The following is a 22,640-nucleotide window of genomic DNA, read 5'->3' as shown; positions in this document are numbered from 1 at the left end:
GAGGTAGACAGAGACAGACAGAAAGACAGAGGGACACTTGGGGGAGTTGTTCAACCTCCAAGTTGTCCCAACATATGGCTCATAATTTGTTCAACATATGTGCGACAATTGAGAAAGCTTCTCATTTTGTGATTTTGTTGGGAACACAGAAAATATCCAAAAAAAAAGTAGCAACACTGAGTAAAATGTAAATGAAAAAAGAATGCAATGATTTGCAAAAACTTTTCAACATATATTCAATTGAATACAGAAGGCCTGCAACATGTTTCAAAAAAGTTGAGACAGGGACAAGTTTACCACTGTGATACATCACTTTTTCTTTTAACACTCAGTGACCATTTAGGAAATATGGACACTAATTGTTGAAGTTTTGAAAGTGAAATTCTTTCTCATTCTTGTTTGATATATGACTTAATGTGCTCAACAGTTCGGGGTCTCTGTGGACATAAATTTTCACTGGACAGGTCTGGACTGTCGGGAGGCCAGTCTAGTACCCACACTGTTTTACTACGATGACACGCTGTTGTTACACATTCAGATTGTGTCTTGGCATTGTCTCGCTGAAATGAGCAGGGGCGTCTCAGAAAAAGACATCGTCTGGATGGCAGCATATGTTGCTCCAAAACCTGAATGTACCTTTTGGCATTAATGGGGCCTTCACACATGTGACAGTTACCCATGATGCCATAGGCACAAACACACCCCCATACCATCAGAGATGCTAACTTTGGAAGTTGTTGCTAGTAACAATCTGGATGGTCCTTTTCGTCTCTATACCAGAGGACACAACATCCATGATATCTAAAAACAGTGTCAAATGTGTCACAGCAAACTTTTCTACTTTACATCACTCCATCTCAGATTAGCTTGGACCCAGAGAAGTCAGCAGCATTTCTGGATGGTGATAATATATACCTTTTGCTTTGCATGCTAGTCTTACCTTGCTTAACTTACTTATTTAACTTGCCCCTTGCTGCCTGAGGGCTCAACAGTCCCAGACATTCGGTGTTGGTTTTCAGCCTTGCTTATGGATTGTAGATGGTGTAATCCCTAAATTCCTTGCAGTTTTTTTTGTGTGTGTGTTAAGAAACATTCTTAAACTGTTGGATTATTTGCCACACAGTTTTCACGAGCCTCCTAGTGGTGCTCATCTGTTACCAATTAACCTGTTTACCCTGCATCTCAACTTTTTTGAAATGTGATGCAGGCATCAGATTCAGAATGAGTGTATGTTTACCAAAACAATAAACTTTATTAGTTTGAACAGTAAATATCTTGTCTTTGTACTGTATTCAATTGAATGAAAAGGATTTGCAAATTATTGCAGTCTGTTTTTATTTACATTTTGCTTAGTGTCCCACCTTTTTTGAAATTGGGGTTTGTATAAGAAAAAAGTAAATAAAGAATTTATAGTATCATTAACTTGAACTCACCCATTTCTTCATCTTCAGCTCATGTTCCAACCTCACTTCTGTCTGTCTCCTAAAGCAGTTTATTGCGTTATGGGTTAGTTCGTATCTTTTTTCATTCAAGGAAAGCTTGATGAGCACAGATGCTGTTTTACAGCAATCTTTACATTTAGTCTTGCACCTGGGCCTGCTAAGTATAACTTCAGACTTCTGGGCATTAAGCACTTGGGTAATGAGGCTTGAGTGTTTCATTCAAGGGCATTTTTTGACATTTAAAGGGGAGGAGACAGAGTTACCTGTTAAGTATGCTTTTTTTCACTTCATATAGTCTCGTCAGGAGGCTGCTTCTTTAACCTTTAAAACTCCGCTGTTCTGTATGATGAATTATACGCTCAGTAATAACAGAAAATCCTCCCAGGACTCTCGCACTCAGTAACCTTCTATGGTAGCTGTGATTAATGTGAACATTTGAAAGGCTTGTTAAACACATGTTGCAAGCATACTAATATCATGGTTCAACTTCATTAATGCTTTTCTTTTACATAATCAGGCCAGTGTTTGACTACATACCCCTGTCACCACTGTGAAAAAAAACCCAAACATTTTTTTTGTTTTTAATTACAAAAAGAAAATTTAACATGTATGTTATAATGAAAGTTTTCTCATTACCAGCTTACTTTGTTTTAGAAAGAAACTTTGTCATTATAACAAGACAAGTTGATATTTCATTATATAAAAAAAAAAGATGTGTGTTTGAAATCAGCAGTTTAATACTATCTATCTTAAAAGTTCTATAGGGGAAAGAGCCTGGATTGGATTTAATGAGAGATTGTCAGCTGGCTGTTTTGCATACATGTCGGATCAGTGATACCAGCCTTTTCCGTGGCCATCAACTTTAAACTTTAAGTGCTTTTAGAAACTAGATGTGTCAAAGAGTTTTAATTAGAAATCACAGACAAACTGTGCAGAACATTGCTGACATGGATTTGTCGGTAAAACGCTGTAAAAAGAACAAAACCTAAGGTTAATAAGGGTATTAACTCTTCAAAGCCCTGCCACACAGATAACACTGGGCCAGTGGCAGACCAGAGGGTAATATAAAACAGACTTATCACTAATATATAAGGTCAGTTATGAACTTAATTTTGGGACATTGTCCAATTTAAAAAGTTACAGACCAGGCAGCTTGCCCAAGTCAACATCTAATTGGACAAAGGCCTGGGTAATCTTTATGTGACTGAGGAACATATTAAAACTGCTGCTGGTAACTCATCATATGAGTTAATGACATCACTGTTTAGGGACACATGTGTGTTCTAGATACAGAGACAGACAGAGACTACAACATGGCACTAATCTATAAATAACAGATGTAAATATTAAGTTATGTTCAGCTTGTTGACAGGTTGTTGGTGGTTGCAGCATGATTGTTTTACAGGCTGCTGCCAGTATTGTCTACTAATGTTTCTTGGTGCTAGAATATTTTGTAAAATTCCAGAAATTCAGTGATGACTTTGTGGGCAGTGGCAGTGTCTGACATCTACTGTAACTCCACTCATTGATTGTTCGATCCAAAAGCTCTGCCGAGAGAGACTTATTATTTATTTTATTTAGCATTCATACAGCTTGTTGGATAGATACTAATTAGCTGAAGCACTTGGGTTTTAAGACGTGCTGGAAAGGTATAATCATCATTATGGATGTGGTCATTAATATTTCTGCTCACAGAACTTTTAAATTGGTTCACTCCAACAAGTGTTTTGAGATATTGTGCTAATTCCTCTAATAACACTGGTTTAAAATACACAGTCAAAGCCACAATGTGGTCAGTAAAAATTATAATTTAGTGACAAACATGATGCATTTGCAATCAGTCCGTTTTGGTTGGGCCTTCTATTGTGTCATAAATACAATAGCGACTCAGACTGTAATGTCTGTAGCACTAAAACCGTGAAACTAAGACTTTGATTGCAGTATTGTTATGCTGTTACTGTTAATGATTAGAATATTGTGTCCACCTGCATGCAGACATAAATTCTTTGTTAATGTCAGCATTGATGGAGGCATAAACATCAGTGTTTCTGCTACATTAAGGAGCAGCACTGTACAGTATTATCGTAACAACATAGTACTGTACTTGGTATGTTATAGAATAGCACTATATGGTAGAAAAAATACTGTGATGTCACTGAATACTGCAGCCGTCTGCCTTGATCTTTACTGTTAATTTTTTAAAACTTTCTAGTTCCTGTTTAAGCAGCAGTGAACCATCGTGTGTGAAGTTATTTAAAATCTTAATTTTTTTAAAAATCTTGTTTCTTCTTCTCCAGCCCTGTACTGCTCGACTCCAGACTCTCCGCTCCACGGCTCCATCTCCTCTCAGAGCGGCGGCCATATTAACAGCGTGGTGCGCTGGGCCTGCGACCGTGGGTACCGTCTCATAGGCAACGCCACAGCAACCTGCCGCCGCACACCGCTCGGCTACCATGCATGGGACTCTCCTGTACCTGCATGTCAAGGTGTGTTCATTTATATGTGCCCCATTTTGCTTTGTACTTCAATGACAGTTGACCAAACTTGGTACCTTGGTCAACTCTCAAATTTTTCTGTGACAGCAAAATATAGGGACACATCTTACGTTACTTACTAGCTAATCAGCGAGCTATAGTGTTTTGGTAACATTAGCTATTTTTAAAATGAGAAGAAATGTCGCTTCTAAAGGTCTCCCACTTTTAAAAGTGTTTTTTTCTTAACATAGAAGAGTCTAGCACATAGCATATTTAAATACCAAAAACGGGTAAAGTTGACCGAGGTACCATGGTTGCTCAAGTGTCATTGGAGGACAGAGAAAAACGGGGTAGACCTTAGAAAGGGTCAAGTTACCAAATGGCCTATAAAAATCATTTTGGTCATCAGTTCACTGTTAACTTGCATTGCAGCTAACGTAGTTAACACTGATAGAATTGCCAATAAAACCTTGAAAACCTTTTCTCCTCCTGTGAGTACAATTCATTTTTTCTTTCTCCAGAGTAGACATGTTCCACATTCATGTGAGTAAAATGCCAGGCACATTGTTCATGAAAGGCCTTACACTATGTGAATGCCACATATAACCCATGTGGTAAATGGAAATGAAATTTTTAAATTATAAAGAAGAACTGTTATTTTCCTGTAAGTGCCTCTGCTTTCTCTTTCTATCAGTTTCTATTTTCAGACTGTTGTACACTATGCTCTACAAAGCCCTGATGAAATCTTTATGCTGCACCTGCTATTGTCTAATCCCACACTTCAGATAACCATAGGAAGGCACAGCTCGTTGCTGGTACTGATAGAATGTCAAATGAAGGATGTATAGCAGATTGTCAACACTGTGCAATTACACGGTGCGGTGCTCTACAAACCAGTCTATTTTAAAACCACTGTGGACTGTGGAGCAGCATGTTCAGCAGGATGGATGTATTTTGGTAAAACTGATTGAAACCAGAGATCAAATATCTCTTGATTGTATATTTTTAGTTTGATAGCTTCATTGAAGAAAATGTGTGAGCTTGTTTACAGATATACAATTCACTGCAGTGGCTTTGAGTCTCTGTGAACATTTCAAACAAAACACACATCAAACCTGCCTACCTGACAGACAGAAGTGTGCATTAGGGTGTCTGTATGTGTCTGTTTGCATGCTGTCTTCTTAACCGGTATGTATCTGTCCTCCCCTAGCTGTCTCATGCGGGGCACCCAAGGCTCCTATAAACGGCGGCGTTTTAACAGCTGACTACTCTGTCGGAACAAGAGTTTCCTATTTTTGTAACGATGGGTACAGACTGTCCAGTAAAGAACTGACGTCAGCCATCTGTCAGCCTGATGGAACATGGAGCAACCACAATAAGATACCACGATGCTCTGGTCAGTAAAACATATATCGGTGGAATATCTGTAACATAAATACCAAATCTGATTGTGTTGCTGTATAATTTGTGCATACTTAATTGCAAAGCACTCATAATTTCAAGGCACCTGTCTTGACTAGATTTGTGGGTTTTTAATCAAACTCTAACTTTTAAGTTTTGAAATAACCCAAAAAGAGTTTTGCAGACCTTATCTTTTGTTGAGATCATTTACTTTTCTTCTTTAGTCAAACTTGAATCTTTGGGTTTTAGAAAGTCCCAAAAATCTGTATTTCAAAAATTTTTCACACTTAGCTGTGAACCTTATTTATCATTATTTGCTTGAAAATTAAATGACGGCAAATATTAAATTATTAGCCATTATTCGAGAGTCAAGTTAATCTAAAAAAGATAAGTAAATTATCTCAACAATACATTATTAGTTGGTATACAAAGTTTTGTATAATTTTCTACCAGACATGATCAAGTAGAAGGCTTGTTGGATGATATTCATCCTAAGTGTGACCCTCTTTTCTCTGTACAACATTGAAAGATTAAACATTGAAATTGGGAGTGATTGTTGAAACATTGTGGTCTTTGATTCCTCGGGAAGTAAAAAAGGGGGAGCTAGCCCGAGAGAGCTGCATTGTCGTCGGCCCACTTTGATACTTCACCAGCCCTCATCTCCCCCTTCAAGCTCCCCACATAACAAATCACAAAGTAACACCAGGGAATAAGCCGTGAATTTTGGCAAACGCAGTGGTTTTTGTTACTTAGCCAGACTTGCTAACATTTGCATCTTACGTTAGAGCAGATAAAGACATCGTTTAATCCAGTCCCCACATGTGTGCTTTTGTGTTTTACACATTTGAGAGACTACGAAAAAGATGTCACTGTCCAGACTCATGAAACACAGAGCAGGTGGTCTCAGAGCCTCGTGCACACTGCCTCAACATGGACAGAGTCTTGTTTGCAGGAGTTGCTTAGCGAAGGGTCAGTTACAGCTATGAGAGGCAGGCATTTTTGGCTTTGGACATTCTCATTTATATTGTATCATTATTGTGCATCTATGAGATGTTTCACAGTGGCTTGACCCCACTCTCAGCCAGCTAATTACTATCTGACACTATTTTAAAATGTTATTTTTGCTTTTTTTTTTAAATGTAAACAACAAACTTAATGACACTTTATTTCCTATTCACACCCTGTCTCTATAGTGGTGGTGTGTCCCAGCATCGGATCGTTTTCTTTAGAGCACGGCCGCTGGAGGATTGTCAACGGCTCACACTACGAATACCGAACTCGCATCGTGTTCACCTGTGACCCGGGGTACTACAGATTAGGCCCTGCCCACATCCAGTGCTTACCCAATGGTGTGTGGAGCTGGAGAAATGAGAGACCGCATTGCCAAAGTGAGTAACAAAGACTTACAATGTCTTAATCACCACTGCAACTGAAAAACAACATCAAAAATGAAATAGCCATTATACATTAGAATATGTAGTCTTATATTCATGTTCAAATCCAAATGCACCAATTTAACTTAGGGTGTGTGTATTTACTCTATACATACTTACCATTTACTGTAGATAATAATGGGAATAACATACTTTTGCATACATTTAATAAAAATTAGGGATTATATGGTCTCTTAGCAGTAACCTTCTTGGAATCTCCTCTGGTTGCCTGGCAACTGGTTCCAACCAAGATAAAGTCCGGCAAATAGTTGTTTTTACGCTTCAGTTTGTCCATGGATTAAACAAATAAAGTATAACATATTAATCAGTGAGCTTTAGAGGTGCTGGGAGGCAGATTTTGTTGCCCGGCTAGCCCCCCGCCTCCCCACCCCCCACTTCCCAGTCTTTGTGCTAAGCTAAGCTAACTGGCTGCTGGCTGTAACTTCATATTTAATGGACAGACGTGAGATTGGAATCCTCTCATCTAAGTCTTCGCCAAAAAGTGAATAAGTAAGATATTCCTTTAAAGGCAAACCAAGTGCTCTCAGCATTTTATGTACTTGTTAATATTTTAAGTTTGTGAGCCATGACAGCAACAAATTACCCACATCATGCAGTCTGATAGCACCGTTGACATTTATAGAGTGAACAGTTCTGAGAAGGGAATAAGAAAAAATCAACCTAACAATGGCTTAACTTTAATTACGGAACAGCAGCTAGTGACAGCTAAAGACAGTAAGACCTAAAACACAGCTGAATTAAAACAGTTATAAGGAACTTTGATATTGTGTTGATTTTGAAGGCCCCTGTGGACAAAAGCAATAGTGTTTCCACCGCAATAACCACAAAATGAAACATCAAAAATAGAATTATCTAAAGTAAAATCTCTAGGCATTAAAGGGATAGCTCTGATGTAGAAAGCTAAGCAACAAATTGCTGTGGACAGGGACAGCAGCAAAAGCTATTTTAGCTACATAAAATAAAACCAACCTGAAAAAATCATGTGTGTGCACTATATTGCGATTATTTTCACCAATTTATCTTGGTGTCAGACAGCCCTTTCTGACAGGAAACTGCCGTTATGTAAGCCAAGTATCTCTCTCACTCAACTAGACTCCTTTGGCAAAAACCTTGCAGAACAAAGGAGTTGCTGGTCCATCGCTGCCTCGAACAGTTAATTTTTTCGTGTTGTTTCGTAATGTCGGTTTATCCAAACTAACCTTGTGAAACACCAAAGTCACACAATAACATGAACAAACTAACCGATCAAGGCAGCGGTAAAACCACAACTCCCCTGTTCTCCGAGCTAAAATGATTGATGTTTTTGCTAATGTAGTCTGTTTGGTTTGAAGGGGGCAATCTGTGGTTATATAAAAGCAGTTTCCCCCTGCCAGTCTTAACCCCTAAAGGTCTCCTTTGCTTGTGTATGTCATATCGAAGCATCAGTATTAAACTGAGACTGTTAACCAGTTAAAAACTCCTTGTAGTACAATTAAGTATCCACACAAAAGACTGTACCTGACTTGTGACCCTAAAAGCTTTTCATTCCAAATAAGCTCTTTTCTAATGATTGTTGTGTGTTTACTGTTTATTTCATTTAGGTGTGTTTAATTTTTATTTTTACTAATTTTATTAAACTTAATAATAACTGAGTAACTGTGCAAAGAAAACATTTTCTTCCAATCTGTGCTTGAACCTGAAAGAGGTGCCTTGACATTTTTTCTCATCTATTATTTTTCTTCTGGGGATTCCTTGACATTTTGAATCAATGTTATTTTTCTTTAAAGAATTCTGTGACATTTGAAAATTTACTGTTATTTTCTTCACCAGTCATTTCTGAGTTCAGAGGTAAAAAAAAAAAAACAAAAAAAAAAAACCCAACATAATACCGGCACAGAATTTGAGTGCTGAACAGCCCCGCCGGCATTGTTAGCATTCCTCACTGAAACCAGTGATTTCTACCAGCTACTCAAATTAACTTGGCGCTAAATTGGTGCACAACTGCTTTTAAATTGCTTGTGTCTGGCTGTGTGTTTCAGTTATCTCCTGCGGTGAGCTGCCATCTCCACCCAATGGGAAGAAGATTGGTACTCAGACGACGTTTGGTGCTACAGCCATCTTTACATGTGATGCCGGCTTCATGCTGGTGGGGTCAGCTGTCAGAGAGTGCCTGTCTTCTGGGCTTTGGAGTGGAACGGAAACACGGTGTTTAGGTATATTACTACAAGAGTTACTAATGTATTCAAGCAAACACTATATACTAAAGTTTATTAAACACTGTATGTCACTCTCTGGACAAGATATAAGCCTTTGAAAATATATACTCTATGTTAACACTGACCATTAGAAAGGATGTTATTTTTCAAGTCAATCTAATGAGAGCAGGTATCAAAGGTAGTATGTGCCCTACACCTCTCGTCTGGCTGCACAGCTGCTTCCCCTTGGCCCCGTCCACCTCACAAGCAAGACTATCACGAGCGAGCTGCTGCTGTGCATTCAGTCTGAATGTTTTTTCTTATATTTATAAGCCACAAAAAAAAGCAGCAACGTTCTTCTGTCAGTGTGCCAGCCAGAGGTAACAGATGTTATGACACGGTGCTGTCACATCACCATGAAACCTCAGTAGAAACATCGCTTCCCAGAATACTTCACAGGCTGAGGGGGATATGAGATGCAATTTATAAAGGAAAAGTTCAATGAAACTTAACCTTGACTGATGACGAGGCATCATTCTGTCAAAAAGTAAATAAATTGAGCTCTAAAAAAGTGCTATAAACAGCATTTTCATTCAATAACTTTTCTTATTATGCTTCAAAACAAAACTGGCTTAACTGTCCTTTTTTGCTTATTTAACATGTAAACCTGTACAGTTATTTTTGTTGTTTGTTGTCTTTTAATTAATTAATGCCTTGAAATTCTTTTCTAGAAGAGCTCACTTTTGTTCATAGAGCCCTTTTCTAACCAAAGCTAAAACGTGATGATGGTGGGCGGTACAGCAAAACCTGGTTTTGATCTGATACCAAGTAATGCAGCAACAGAATTCCTGATAGAGATACCGATACTCTTTATTAATAAGCAAGTTAATAAGCAAGTGAATGCATCATCTTCCAGTCAACTCGGTGTCTGTGTTGAGGGCCCTGCATGCTGAGACATTTCCTTCTTCCTTGTCCTCCCATCTTCTGTGTTACAGCTCCAAGTTATCCATCTCAGGGTGTTTTATTAGGTTCTTGACCAAATTTGTAGTGGCAACAGTCTCCGACTACACGCGTTTTTATTCACAGCTGGAAAATAGCTCCAAACAAAGCTCCTCTTTCGTTCAGCCATCACTGTAATTACGTGTCGGATTAAACTACTCAGGGAAGAAGCAAAGAGCACATGCACTAAGATTTGTTCACAATGAATATTATTTGCACAGTCAGTTCTGCTTTTCGATGAAATACAAATGGTACAACTTAGAAGAAAGAAACTGACACTGATCCCTTTGTATCAATCCTATCGACACAAGAACTGATCTTCAAAGGTTAGATGTTGTATGGGTCCATTCCAACTGCGAGCCCAAACAAGCTGTTGCACACTTCTAAGTATTTTAGTTATTATATTCACGACTTTAAAGTTCTACACTATTGTCTCCTCAAAGTGTGCTGAAACTGTGTGACAAATTGCTGAAAATAGGTTGACTTTTCTCTAGGTACTGATGGCCTTTCTTTGAGACATAACTTTCTGCAACATATTCAAAAAAGTAAACTGTGACTCACTTGAGTAACTGTTTGCCCTTTAACTCCGGTAATCAACACCTCAAAGACAATGTGAAATGACAAAGGTGATATTACACAACCTTTTCTCCTCTCATTCTCTCCTGCGTCCCAGGCTGTCTGTGAAATTGTTAGCATCTGCTGACATCAGGCACACAGTGCAGGTTTTATCTACTGTAAAGAATGAAATCAATACTCAATCCAAACTCTCCAAGAACAGAAAATACACATTTCCTCTCTACTTTGTGAAATGCCTTTAAAACATCTTCCATTAGCCGTGTGCATTAATCAAACCTTTGGGTTAATCTGATCGTTGAGTAAAGAGGCTCATAAATCCTGGTTTGGTTAGCTGTTACCAGGTGAAGTATGATCCTTTAAAAGCACCCTGAGACACCTTCATTTCTAATTCAGGTGCTTTTGATGGTATTGCAAAGAGCAGTGACACAGCTGTGAAAATGTTGTAGAGGGCAACTGACCATCTGAGCCCTCACCGTAAACAGGTGATCCAATTTATTTCAGAGTTACTGATATTTTGTGAAGATAGATTGTTTGTTGTGCTCCCACTTTGATGTTTGCCCAAAGTCACATTTCTCCTATACAGAATAAACCAAGCTTCCAGCTTGAATTGCCAACTTTTACACGCTTGCAAAAGGTTTCAGCAGATGTTTAAAATTTTTATGTCCCACACAGAGGCAGCACAGTATCTCCTAACCAAGGAGATGTTCAACCCTCAGGGTTAGTTTAAAACTCCCAGTCCTGATTAAAATATTACTGTTTTGCTGATATTGTCTTTGTACTTCTAAAAATAACCCAGAAAACGCATCTCATGGGCACAATAACACTGTAAGGTGTGGCATCATTTTGAAATATTTGCATATCTGCAGGGCAACTAGCTAGCTCTCGGTCATGACAAAAGGGAATAAAATATAAAAAAAGCAGAAACAGGAAAGTGTGTTTAAAAATTCAAACCTGAAGTAAAATCGCATAATTGAATTTGTGTCCACTGGTCTGTTTTTGAGCTACAGTAAATAGAGAAGAGCCAAGACCTGGACCGTGAGGGAAATATCGTTCTAGATACAAGAAGTAAAACAACAAACACAACAGAACAGTCACATTAAAACAGAACAAAATACAAAATCACACAAACACACACACAATATATCCTCACAACTTCTGTTACCCAAATAAGTAACAAAACACTGAGGGGTGTAAAGAAAGTTAATAATTAAAATTAATAAATAATTTAATTCTACACTTAATGTTATTTATAGTTAAACTCTAAAACAACACTTTTGAGTTCTAAGATAATCTTACCTGTAGTCTGAGTACCCTGTGTCTCTCTGTCTTTCAGCCGGACACTGTGGAATCCCAGAAGGCATTGTGAACGGCCAGGTGATCGGGGAGAACTTTGGATACCGTGATACGGTCGTGTACCAGTGTCTGCCCGGCTTTCGTCTAATAGGCTCATCGGTTCGAATCTGTCTCCAGGACAACCAGTGGTCTGGACAGCTGCCTGTCTGTATACGTAAGTAAAACACACAAACACACATTTGCCTTTAACCAGACATTGGCCATGAGTAACAAATTAAACAGAACCCTCTGCTACACATATTGTCTCCTACACAACTTGTGGTCCGGGCGACTGTCTGTCTTTTCACTTACATATTGTACACACCCACATATAGGCTGCATACGTCCTTAAACATACTGTGTCTAAACAGTAGAAGCAGGATGGTCCTCTTTGTACTAACACACAGGCAGCTATGCTCGGCTCGGCTCGGCTCTGGGCTCTGTGAACACATCTATTTTCGTGTTATATCTTCTGATCTGCTTTTTCGGTAAAATGAAAGGTTTACTATGCAGAAACATGGTCAGATGGACAGTGTGCGACACAAATTCCGAAATCCTCTATCTTCTATCCTGTTTATGACGAAAACATGCAGCGAAAACGTCACCTCTGATCAAGAAAAGTCTTTGGGTTTTAAATGCGTGTGTGTGCATGCATGCAGAGGATAAATACAAAATTGCTTTTAAATGTTTAAGGTCAAAGTGTATCTAGCGCTTAGAATCTTGAATGACATGGTATGTTTTCATACCCTTCACTGTTTACTAGATGCCAAATAGTCAAGTCATTTATATAACACATTTCATAACACAGGTAGGGACTCGGTGTACTTCAAAATATAAAGAAAAAATGCATCAGAATTAATCAGAATTTACTCCTGGTGAAGTCATCACTGGATGAGCGATAACAGCTCTGTCCTTTCAAATAGTCAATTCAGGCTTAATGTTTTGATAAAGTACTCAGCATTTTCATTTGAATTTTGGATAGTTTATTGGCCCGTGTAACTGAAAAATCTATATAATTGGTCTTAGAAATCTTTTTGGAGGTGTACTAATGAATAAGGGCCTTATGTTTTACCAATTAAGATCTATGTTTTACGATATTTGTAAGGTGTTGAAGTGAATTTGGCATTGGAAACAGCAGGGTCTGATTGAGCAAAATAAATCAGCCATAAGAGGGAAATTGTCTCAGTAACTATAAAATAAATAAATAAATAACAACAATTTAACAGTCTTCAAGTACACCCATAAAATACTCATAATAGGCAGTAAAATTTGATGAAATGCAAGTTTTCTTGTCATCTAGTCATTGGCAAAATGTCCTTTACGCGAAAACAAGGTGGACTCAATTGATGGAAAATAACTGAATCAAGAGTGTAGCCTCGGATGTAACATGATCTCATTAAAAAACACCTGAAGTCATATTTTTGTTATAGTTCAGTGATAAGAATAATAAGAATTCACAGAACACAAGCAGGAAACTACCCTTTGGGGTTTGTGCGATTGTGTGTGCATGTGTGTGCAAAAGTATTACTTAATTGATTTTTAAAAATTGATTTCTGTCTTTTTTTAATAATTTGCACTTTTAGGTTGCAATGCAAACTCTAAATGAACAGACACTGAGAGCAGAAGACTCACAACATCAACTTTACAGTTGAAACTTTAACATAAATGCAAAGGCACCATGATTTGAAGGCAGAGTTGCTTGTCATTGCACACCTACAGCATGTGACGTTGTGTTACCTCATCAACAAGGAAAGACATTACTAACCCTAATTGTTTGTCTCTGTTTCTTCTTTTTCCTTAAAAGAGTACTCCATTAATTTAACATTGCACTCCTAATGACATTATCAGACTCACAAACAATTTAAGAGTATTAAAATTGATGCAGCAAAACTAGACGTATTTTTTTAATTATTATTATTTTTTATCAAACAATGGGTAGTTCCAACCAAGCAATCTGATTGGTCAAGTGGACATTTAGGACATGCACAGATTATCCATCATCAGCTTTGGCCTGGTGAGTGTGTGACATGGTAGATAAATACATCCATGTAAAAAATTATGTCTTCAGCAGATATCTAAGTTGGTGCAAGATTAGCTAGCAAAGTAGTTTTCTGTTTGTAGAGATCATGTAAATACCACACATACAAAGTGTATTGTTAGCTCAAATTGGCTGCTGACTAAATAGAGACTAGAAATTGTCTCTTTTGCTAGGTTGTTACTAAGGATCAGATTTTTTTGCATTTATCAGCCAGACCCATTCTGTTTTCAGGAAAACAGAGATAAGACTATCAAAAGCCGTTTTATTGAGAGCAGATTGCCTCACAATATAAATACCTGACCACATCACTTTCATATTGTAATATTTCTTGATTCTAATTATTATTCTTGTCAGAATCTGGTGCCTACATTACCCATAATCCAACTTGACCTGCAGCAATTTGGTTCAGGTGCATTATGCTCATAGCAGTTAATGTAGCCTCAAGCCACTAGCCTCAGGCAAAGTTTAGGAGCAGCTACAGCAGTCTCCTAAGCTCTTATTCTTCTTAAACTCCACACCGTCAGATTTTCTCTCTTTGTGAAAGTTGTAGGCTTCAGACCCAACTAACTGACTCAAATGACAAAACTTGAGGCAGTTTATCAGATTTTGCTCCGCTCCCTCTGGGGACACAGGGGGCTTTATGTAACTTTTTTCACATAGCAGTAGTCCTCTATAAGAGCTGTAAACAGTCCTTGATGTGTACAATCAGTGGAGTTCCCCTTAATGGAAACAGTTTAAGTTGGGTTTGTCACTAGAGGACCTCTTTTTCTGTGCAGTATAAGCTTTAGATTGCTGATAAGACTCTTAGCAAAAAAGTTTAAAATGATTTGCTCCTTTTAAGAAATCCGCGTTTTTAGAGGTAGATTTGGTTTAATCAGAAAAAAAAATATGAGCCTTAAATATTCAGTAACAACAGTGCAGCTACAGTTAACATTGTTTATGAGCAGAGCACCAGGTTCTCCACCAAGGGAGTTTGTCTGGTAGAGCTGATAAACCCCAGTCCAATTTTCATTCAAGGGTGGAAAAGTCCAAATTAACAAAAGGAAATAAAATCATTTAGAATAAACCTTTTGTTCAAGAGTTGTTCCATACTGAGTAAAGCTGGCATGAGGTTTATATTTTGAGAAATATCCCCTTCTTGATGAATTCACCCAAATAGTCCTGAGGTTCTGCAGATTCACACCAGCGGTCTTATATAAAGGGCCAGAGGGCCCGGCTGCCGGTGTGGTCTGGATGAGATAAATACACAGTCTTGAGGATAAAATAGAAGGCTCTGACGTGTCCAGGCCAGTGTGAAAATCTTCTAAAATTGGCTACATTCTGTGAGCGTCCCGAATGTTTTTAGGCAGCAACTGGGCACGGTTAAAGTGGAGATGATGAGTGCCGTCTCAAGCCAACTATAGAGATGCCTTTTCCCAAAAGAGACAGCTTGTTTGTTCACTAAATTAGAACCATGTTTAAGACGCAGGTGGTGACGTAGTGTCTACATTTCTGAAGTAGAAGGGGCTTGACAGGGGGTTTATTTCCTTTATGAAATTGTTTTTGACCATGTCAATGTAAATGTAAAATGTACTACAAGGAGTTTTTAACTGGTTATAAAACAACCTCAGTTTAATGCTGATGCCTCTATATGACCTACATAAGCAAATGAGACCATCATTTTGAAGACTGGCTGCTTCTATATAGTTATTCTACTGCCTGCAACTGGGTCAAATTCTCAGACGATCAGATGAAACAGTTTATGACATGCAGACCAGAAGAGCTTATTAACTGTCAAAGTCACAGTCAGTAGTATGTTAGCCCAGACATCCCAAGGAATCCCTTCTGGGTAACTTTATTTATTTATTTATTTGTTTTAGGTTTAAAGATTAAAAAAAGTCTTCATTGTCAACCAGTGATCAAACTAGGATATGGGGCTGCACAATTAACCAAAATGTTTTCAAAAACACAATATGGTCAAGTGCAATATTCAATAGCAGAAGCTGCTAATTTTGGTTAAGGAAAATGTGTGAGAAAACAGCATTATAATGAAGTACGTAGTACTGCAGTGATGCCCTGTACTACAAATCTTGTTCTCCAGGTGTAATAAGACATGTTTGTTTGCATCAGATCCAAACATAAATATCTGTCAGAATAATCACAGTATGATTTTTTTGTATCCTGTCACGCAGCCCTACTAGGATCACATTACAATCAATCAAACAGGGAACACTATTTGTTTGCTTTTTGTTCTAGTTTTCCAAACATGTAATGAACATTAAAATATTCTGTCTATTCTGTAATCCTTTCAAAACTCCTATTGGTCTCCAGACCCCAGTTTGAAAACCACTGCATTAACTTGTGAAAAAGATTTTTCTTCAGACGATTAAATTTTCGAGGTTATATTTTGTGGTTATGGAGGTGGAAACGCTGCTTTGGTCCACGGGGGCCTCCAAAAATCAACAAAATATGAAAGTTCCTTATAGCTGCTTTAAAACAAAAAGAAATGTTTCATATAGGGACTGTTTATCAGATAATGTGTTTGTGTCTACATATGTGTGTTTGTGTATGGCATGCATTTGTGTGTGTGGTTCTGATTGTGTGTGTATATCCATCTGTGTATTTGGTGTTTCTGTGGTATGCTGTTTTATTGGGGTTATTCATGCAGGAGTTATTGAGGGAAATCATTTTACAGCCAAATTATACTGTAATTATGGAGATGAGAGGCTCTTGTTTAGAGACACAAACAGAGAATGATGATGCATCTATGGTGTGTGTGTGTGTTTGTGTGTGTATAGCTGTAGGGCATGCTGATGGTGTCAGATAAATTTGTATCTTAGGCAAGCAAACAAACTTCTGATTCTCACTGATCAAGTAAAAGAAAGACGCTGGCTTCCTCCCTCTCCCTCTCGTCTTCCCTCGTCTCGATCCCCCCTCCTGTGCTCTCCTCACCTCAGTTGTTCTTTTCCTCTTTTCTCCTGTCTTCTCCTCCTCTAGTGGCCTCTTTCTGCTCTGTTCTTTTGTTTCCTCCTCTTGCTGGTTCACTTTTCCACCCACCTAGTCCGTGACTTTCCTATTTTCTTTTAATTTGGTCAAACTCGTGTCTCCTCTTCACTCTTCCTCTCCTCCTTCCTGTAAAGCAGTACATTTAAAGCAGGAAAGCTTGAGAGGCAGATGAGAGAGGGGTTGGCAGTAACTGTAAACTGTCTGTTTACACAAACATCAAAACACTCTCGTCAGCACAATGAGGACAAGGGACACACACACAAACTCCAAAGTCGCCCCAGTGAGTGAAGTTAACAGGATGAATAATTATGATGCACAATGCCAAACAGAGGACATTCAGCGCTAACGCAGGAGATGGCGAGGCATAATATTTCTAAAATTATTACCCCAAATTGGGATACCAGCAATGTCTCCTCTGTCAACTGACACTCTCATAAATATTTATGAATGACTGTAGGAAAGGCATAGATATTACATCCAAATCTGTGCTTCTTGTGGTTTTTAGACAGAAAGCTACATGGCCTCTGATTTTCATGTCTGGTTTAGATCAAATCTCTTTGTGGCTTTCATATCCAGAAGAAATCTCACTGAATTGGATTTTTGTAATTTAATAAGAAATGAGAGAGCAGTGGGTCGGAGCAATGGGCTAAAACATTTATCTAAATCACATCAGTGGTCAGCTGCAGCTATGTGGCACTTATTACAGAAATACTGCAGCAGTGCTGGATATGACTACAGACACAATCACCCAGGACAGGGATAACCCACATATATCTCTGTTCACTGTAAAAAGGACTGCAGTGACCAGTCAAATTTAGTGTACTGTGAAAAAATCCTAAGTATTTCTGCTTTGTTGGAATACTTATAGGTTATGTGATACTGACTCTGTTTTTGACTGTGATCATGCAGTAAATTCTGTTATAGCTTGTTATTTCGTGTCATCTATGTGCTCAACCGTGGTGGGAATTGTTGTGTCACCGTAAATAACATTATTAAGAGTTTGGTCTAGACCTGCTTCATATGGACAGTATCCTAACATAACTTCTGTTATGATTTGATATTATATAAACAAAACTTTAAATTATTGACTTGACCGTGGCTCAATGTAATCACTGTAATTTACTATATTTTGACTCAATCCACCAACTCAGCATTCTGCAGTCATTAATACTACAGTGCCAAATGTATATTAAGCTGCATCTTAAAATGCCCCATTTACTCTTGTTTGAATAGCATTTAATAAAACTTGGAGTGAAATTACTAAGCTGGTTTGAAAAATGAAACTTATTTGTGACCCTTTTTTTTAAAAAAGATTTATGACTTCAATGCAGCAGATGGGCTAGGAGCTGAACTGCACAGACGGGGTATGGGAGTCAGACAGTTGAGAGGCAGACTAACGCTCTGTTCACACATACAGACTCAAAAGTAGCAGGCTCTCTCTCGCCTCTCACAAGCCCGAAGCTTGCGGGTGTGTTTAGTGTTAAGCACATCATTTACATACTCAGCTGTGGAGAGTTGCTTTCTCATGTTGCTGGACTGCACCAACGCACAGCTATGTAGTTAATTTCCCCGGCAATGCATCGTCTTCTGGTGCTGGTAGCTCATTAATGCCATATCGTGCTGAAGAGGGAAGCCAATTCTTTTCACACATGTAAAAACGATCAAAGGTAAAAGCTCGGCTGTTTACAGCTGTGAGTGGCAGCCTGTCACACCTCCAGTGATTGAGTCTGTATGTGTGAATGAGGGGTGACACATTCTTGGCTTCTGTCTTTTCATGGAATTTGATATTAAAGGGGTGGTTTGGATTTTTTAAGTGAGGTTACGAGTCACTTATTCGTGGTAAGTCTGTAGATGCACCAGGAGTTCTAGTGGAGGAAACTAAGCAATGTACTGCTGTGGACAGTGTCAGCAGCAGAACAGATTTTAGCCATACATGTATGCTATATTTAGAGTATTTTCACTGCTTCACTTTTCTGTCACATAACCTTTTCCAATGGGAAACTTCCACTTTATAAGAGAACTATCGCTCCCTCTCCCTCAACCAGACTCCACTGGCAAAATGAGTAATTTTACTTTGCAGGACTCAGAAGTTGCAGTCTACCGCTGCCTCGCACACTGCCTGTCACACAATAACACAAACTAACAAACAGATCGAGACAGCGGTAGACCAGCAGCTCCCTTGTTCTCCAAGGTAAAATTACTGATTTCACCAATGGAGTTTTGTTGAATGAGAGAGAGCAGTATTTGGCTTAAAAAACATCAGTCTCATCCCTCAGCAAGGTAAGGAAGTGAAAATGCTCTAAATATAGTGTACAATTAAACTGATTTAATTCTTTGATTTTTGAGTGCTGGTATTCTTCTCTACTTCTCTAAACTCAGCGTGTGTTGACCACCATCTTCTGTGGGAAATACCGTGATGATAAATACCTTTGTACAGACCCTCTTTAAAAAATCTGAACAACACTTCCTTTAATAAAATGAGCTAATATCCATTGTCTTTATAATAAATGTAATAAGAGATCTATGTGCATCTACATGTATTTATTCATTCTGTCTTCCCTACAGCAATCAGCTGTGGCCATCCAGGAAGTCCCATATATGGTCGCACGGTGGGAAATGGCTTCAACCTCAACGATGTGGTCAGCTTTGTTTGTAATAGGGGTTATGAAATGGAGGGGCCCGCACGCGCTCAGTGTCAGGCCAACCGCCAGTGGAGCCACCCGCCCCCAACGTGTAAAGGTGGGGAGAAAAGTTAAGTGTATTCACCCCTAACCTTATTTATCCCAAACCTTTAATACCACCTCAGTTCTTATCTTTATTTATCTTTACAGCGTTTCTCTACAGCAGCCATCCTTGTTTACCTCTACCCTTTTCATTTCACCTCAATTCTACCTCTAACTTTATTCAACTTAAACATCTCTACCATCATAACACTAAAATTCATTTCGACCCAGACAGAAAAAATACATTTCTCTCTTAAGAAATCACATTTTTTTCCTGAATTTAATGAAGTTTTGAGGTAGATTTATCACTCTACATCCCTCTAACCGTCTCCTGCCTCCAGCCTCATGAGTAAAAGCTGCTTGTTTTCAGTCAATCATAAATCTCAAGCTCTGATTGTTCTCTAACAATCACACTAACAAGGGTCACTTCCTTTTTCATGAGTTTGTACACAAGCTATCGGCGTTCTGCCCAGTTTAAGGAATGGAGCGCCAATGAATTGTGTAAAATTAAAAAAGCAACGTAATGGTGACAAACCATTACACTGCATGGGTGCTGGATCCAGGACACACAAACATGCCTTCATCACATGACACTTACCATATCCACCCCCTTTAAACACCAGCCCTAATCAGTTCTTCCTTCTTCACCACAACCTCCTTATTATGCCCTATATAATTTCACAGAGCTGTAATCTCAGTGCAGAACACTGAGAAAAAGGAAGAGAGAGGAGAGAAATGACCCTCTTTGGTTTATGCCAAATAACACATGCTTTTCTGTATCTCCTTTTGTGTATCTGTGTGTGTGTCCCTCTGTGTGTCTCTGTGTATAGTGGTCAATTGCTCCGATCCAGGTATCCCAGCCAACTCCATCCGGCAGAGTAAAATCGAACATGGGAACTTTACCTTTGGCACCGTGGTTTTCTACGACTGTAACCCTGGGTATTACCTGTTTGGATCACCCGTACTGACGTGTCAACCTACTGGACAGTGGGACAAACCCCTCCCTGAATGTATAGGTTAGTTTGATCCTTGTCTTTCTGTCTTTTTAAACCGACAGACTGTATAGTAGATTTGACTATTTGTTAAGCCTCATCCCTTAATTACTGTTGCTATGTCAAGCTTTACTTTCTCAAAAGCATATATGCAGTTTTTGATAACATCAGCAAATTTACTGCTCAAACTGTGGAGTAAATTTTAAAAGAATTGATTTCAGACAGGCGAGGACTATACAAAAATAAGCCTGTGTGTCTGCTTAGTTTTTGTACATGTTTGAATGTTTTCACTTTAAATGTTACAAGAGAAAAGCCCTTCAGGACAAAGACTATAGGACTGTCCACACCAAGACCAATAACTATAAATATATAGTTTTAAAAATCAAATTCCACCAAAACTCACAGCGTATAGCCCACAGCTTATTAAACATTTGTATAAAGTAATATTAAGCTGCAAATTACACATGAAAAACTGAATTTTACTTGAGACATACTGCCAAATGATCTTTGGGACCAATGGGGTCTCAAGTTTGTTTAGTCCTTACTTACGTACTGAACTGATGTTGACTCATCCAAAAGTATGAATAAAATTTGTCTTCAAAAGACGACAACTCTCGTAACAGACTGTTGGATTTTTGAAACATTTCTTTAACTATATCCTTCTGGTTTTCTTTTTGTTTCTCTGAGCAGTAACAGGTAATCAATATTAATTTTCCTAAGTTGATGAAACAGGTGGGGCGTGCAGCACATGCTTGATGCCACCATTTACAGAATGTTATCATTCACAATTGTGGTTGCTCCCAGCATTATCGTCACAATTATAGTTGTCATAGTTATTCTTGGTGTGAACAGCCCTGAACCGATGTGTCTGGCAAATGCTAAATACTTATAGCAATTCCTGGCTGCTTCACAGTGGATGTGATGATCATGGGCTTTTTCTTTAACTCCACAAGCTAATGCAGTTAATGATGTGTAGAATCAGTTACTACTGTAGATGTAGTTAGGAGCACATGCTAAAGATTGCAGCTCATGTTAAAGCAGATGTTTAATTTATTCCAAAAGTGCCACAAATTTCAGAAAGCAGTGTCTGTCTTTTTCCTGTATCTGTCTCACCACCTCTAATCCTACACATAAATTTTAGTTCTTGACACTGCAGCTCTAGTCCCAAAGCTGTGTTGAGTCGGAACGAGCTGTCTATCCGTCTTTCATCTCTATGCTTCTCAATCCCTCTCTGTCTCTGTCTCTGTCTCTGGGTTTCTAGTCGTAGACTGTGGTCATCCTGGCTCTCCCCCTAACGGTGTGCTGAGTGGAGATAAGTTTACATTTGGTTCAACGGCTCGATACTCCTGTCTGGGTGGAAGACAGCTGAAAGGAGAATCATCCAGGACTTGTCAGCTCAATGGGATGTGGAGTGCCCCCATGCCCTTCTGCTCTGGTAACCATTTTAACCTCTACTGAATATACAGTCCACCCTATCAGTAAGAGAGATAGATAGATAGGAGTTTGCAGATGAAAGGCAAGACATCAAAAACATGTAGACTCAACAGAGTGTGGAGCACTTCATACCTTTACATCCCGCAGGCGCCCTTTCTTAACCCTTTTGCACTCAGTCAGAGGGATAATGGGATGGATGGATGGACAGATAGGCGCCAGAGTTGACACATGAAAAGAGAATATATCAGTATATGTCTGTTAAAAGGGCTTTGGAGCAAAACCTGCCTCTGCAACCCTATATATATATACACACTTCAGTCATGGACCCTTAACCATGTGTATTTCAGTTCTGGTTATGTAATTTCAACTTCATTTGTAACTCCCTTTTAGGTGATATTTTAGAAAGTTTGAGGCTTTCCTCTTGTGATAACTCACACATTTTTAAGTCCTGGGGGTACTCTGAACCAAAGGATAAGAATAAAAATTAATACATAAATCAACGGCTTCTTTAAATATTAACATGTTTAGGCTAGGTTGCACCAATAAGGAGTAATTTTTACATTGATTAAATCATTGTTCAACTTAAATTATGTTTAACCATTATGTATGTTTTTTT

The 22,640-nt window shown here is 38.6% G+C and overlaps 1 protein-coding gene across 1 annotated transcript in view; it reads left to right on the top strand.

The window, feature by feature from the left end:
* Positions 1-22,640, top strand: part of csmd3b (CUB and Sushi multiple domains 3b) — a 456,383-nt gene that overhangs the window by 400,060 nt on the left and 33,683 nt on the right. Inside the window, exons 52-59 of the mRNA XM_084738341.1 lie at positions 3,740-3,928; positions 5,127-5,312; positions 6,511-6,705; positions 8,790-8,963; positions 11,854-12,027; positions 19,441-19,614; positions 20,429-20,614; positions 21,852-22,025. Coding sequence (XP_084594467.1) covers positions 3,740-3,928; positions 5,127-5,312; positions 6,511-6,705; positions 8,790-8,963; positions 11,854-12,027; positions 19,441-19,614; positions 20,429-20,614; positions 21,852-22,025 — 1,452 coding nt within the window. The remainder of the gene's footprint in view (positions 1-3,739; positions 3,929-5,126; positions 5,313-6,510; positions 6,706-8,789; positions 8,964-11,853; positions 12,028-19,440; positions 19,615-20,428; positions 20,615-21,851; positions 22,026-22,640) is intronic.

This window comes from Lutjanus erythropterus, chromosome 16 (genome assembly GCF_056507025.1).
Source record: "Lutjanus erythropterus isolate fLutEry1 chromosome 16, fLutEry1.hap2, whole genome shotgun sequence".
Lineage (NCBI taxonomy): Eukaryota > Metazoa > Chordata > Actinopteri > Lutjaniformes > Lutjanidae > Lutjanus > Lutjanus erythropterus.
Note: the sequence above shows the minus strand (reverse complement) of the source record. Positions and strands in the feature narration are given on the sequence as shown.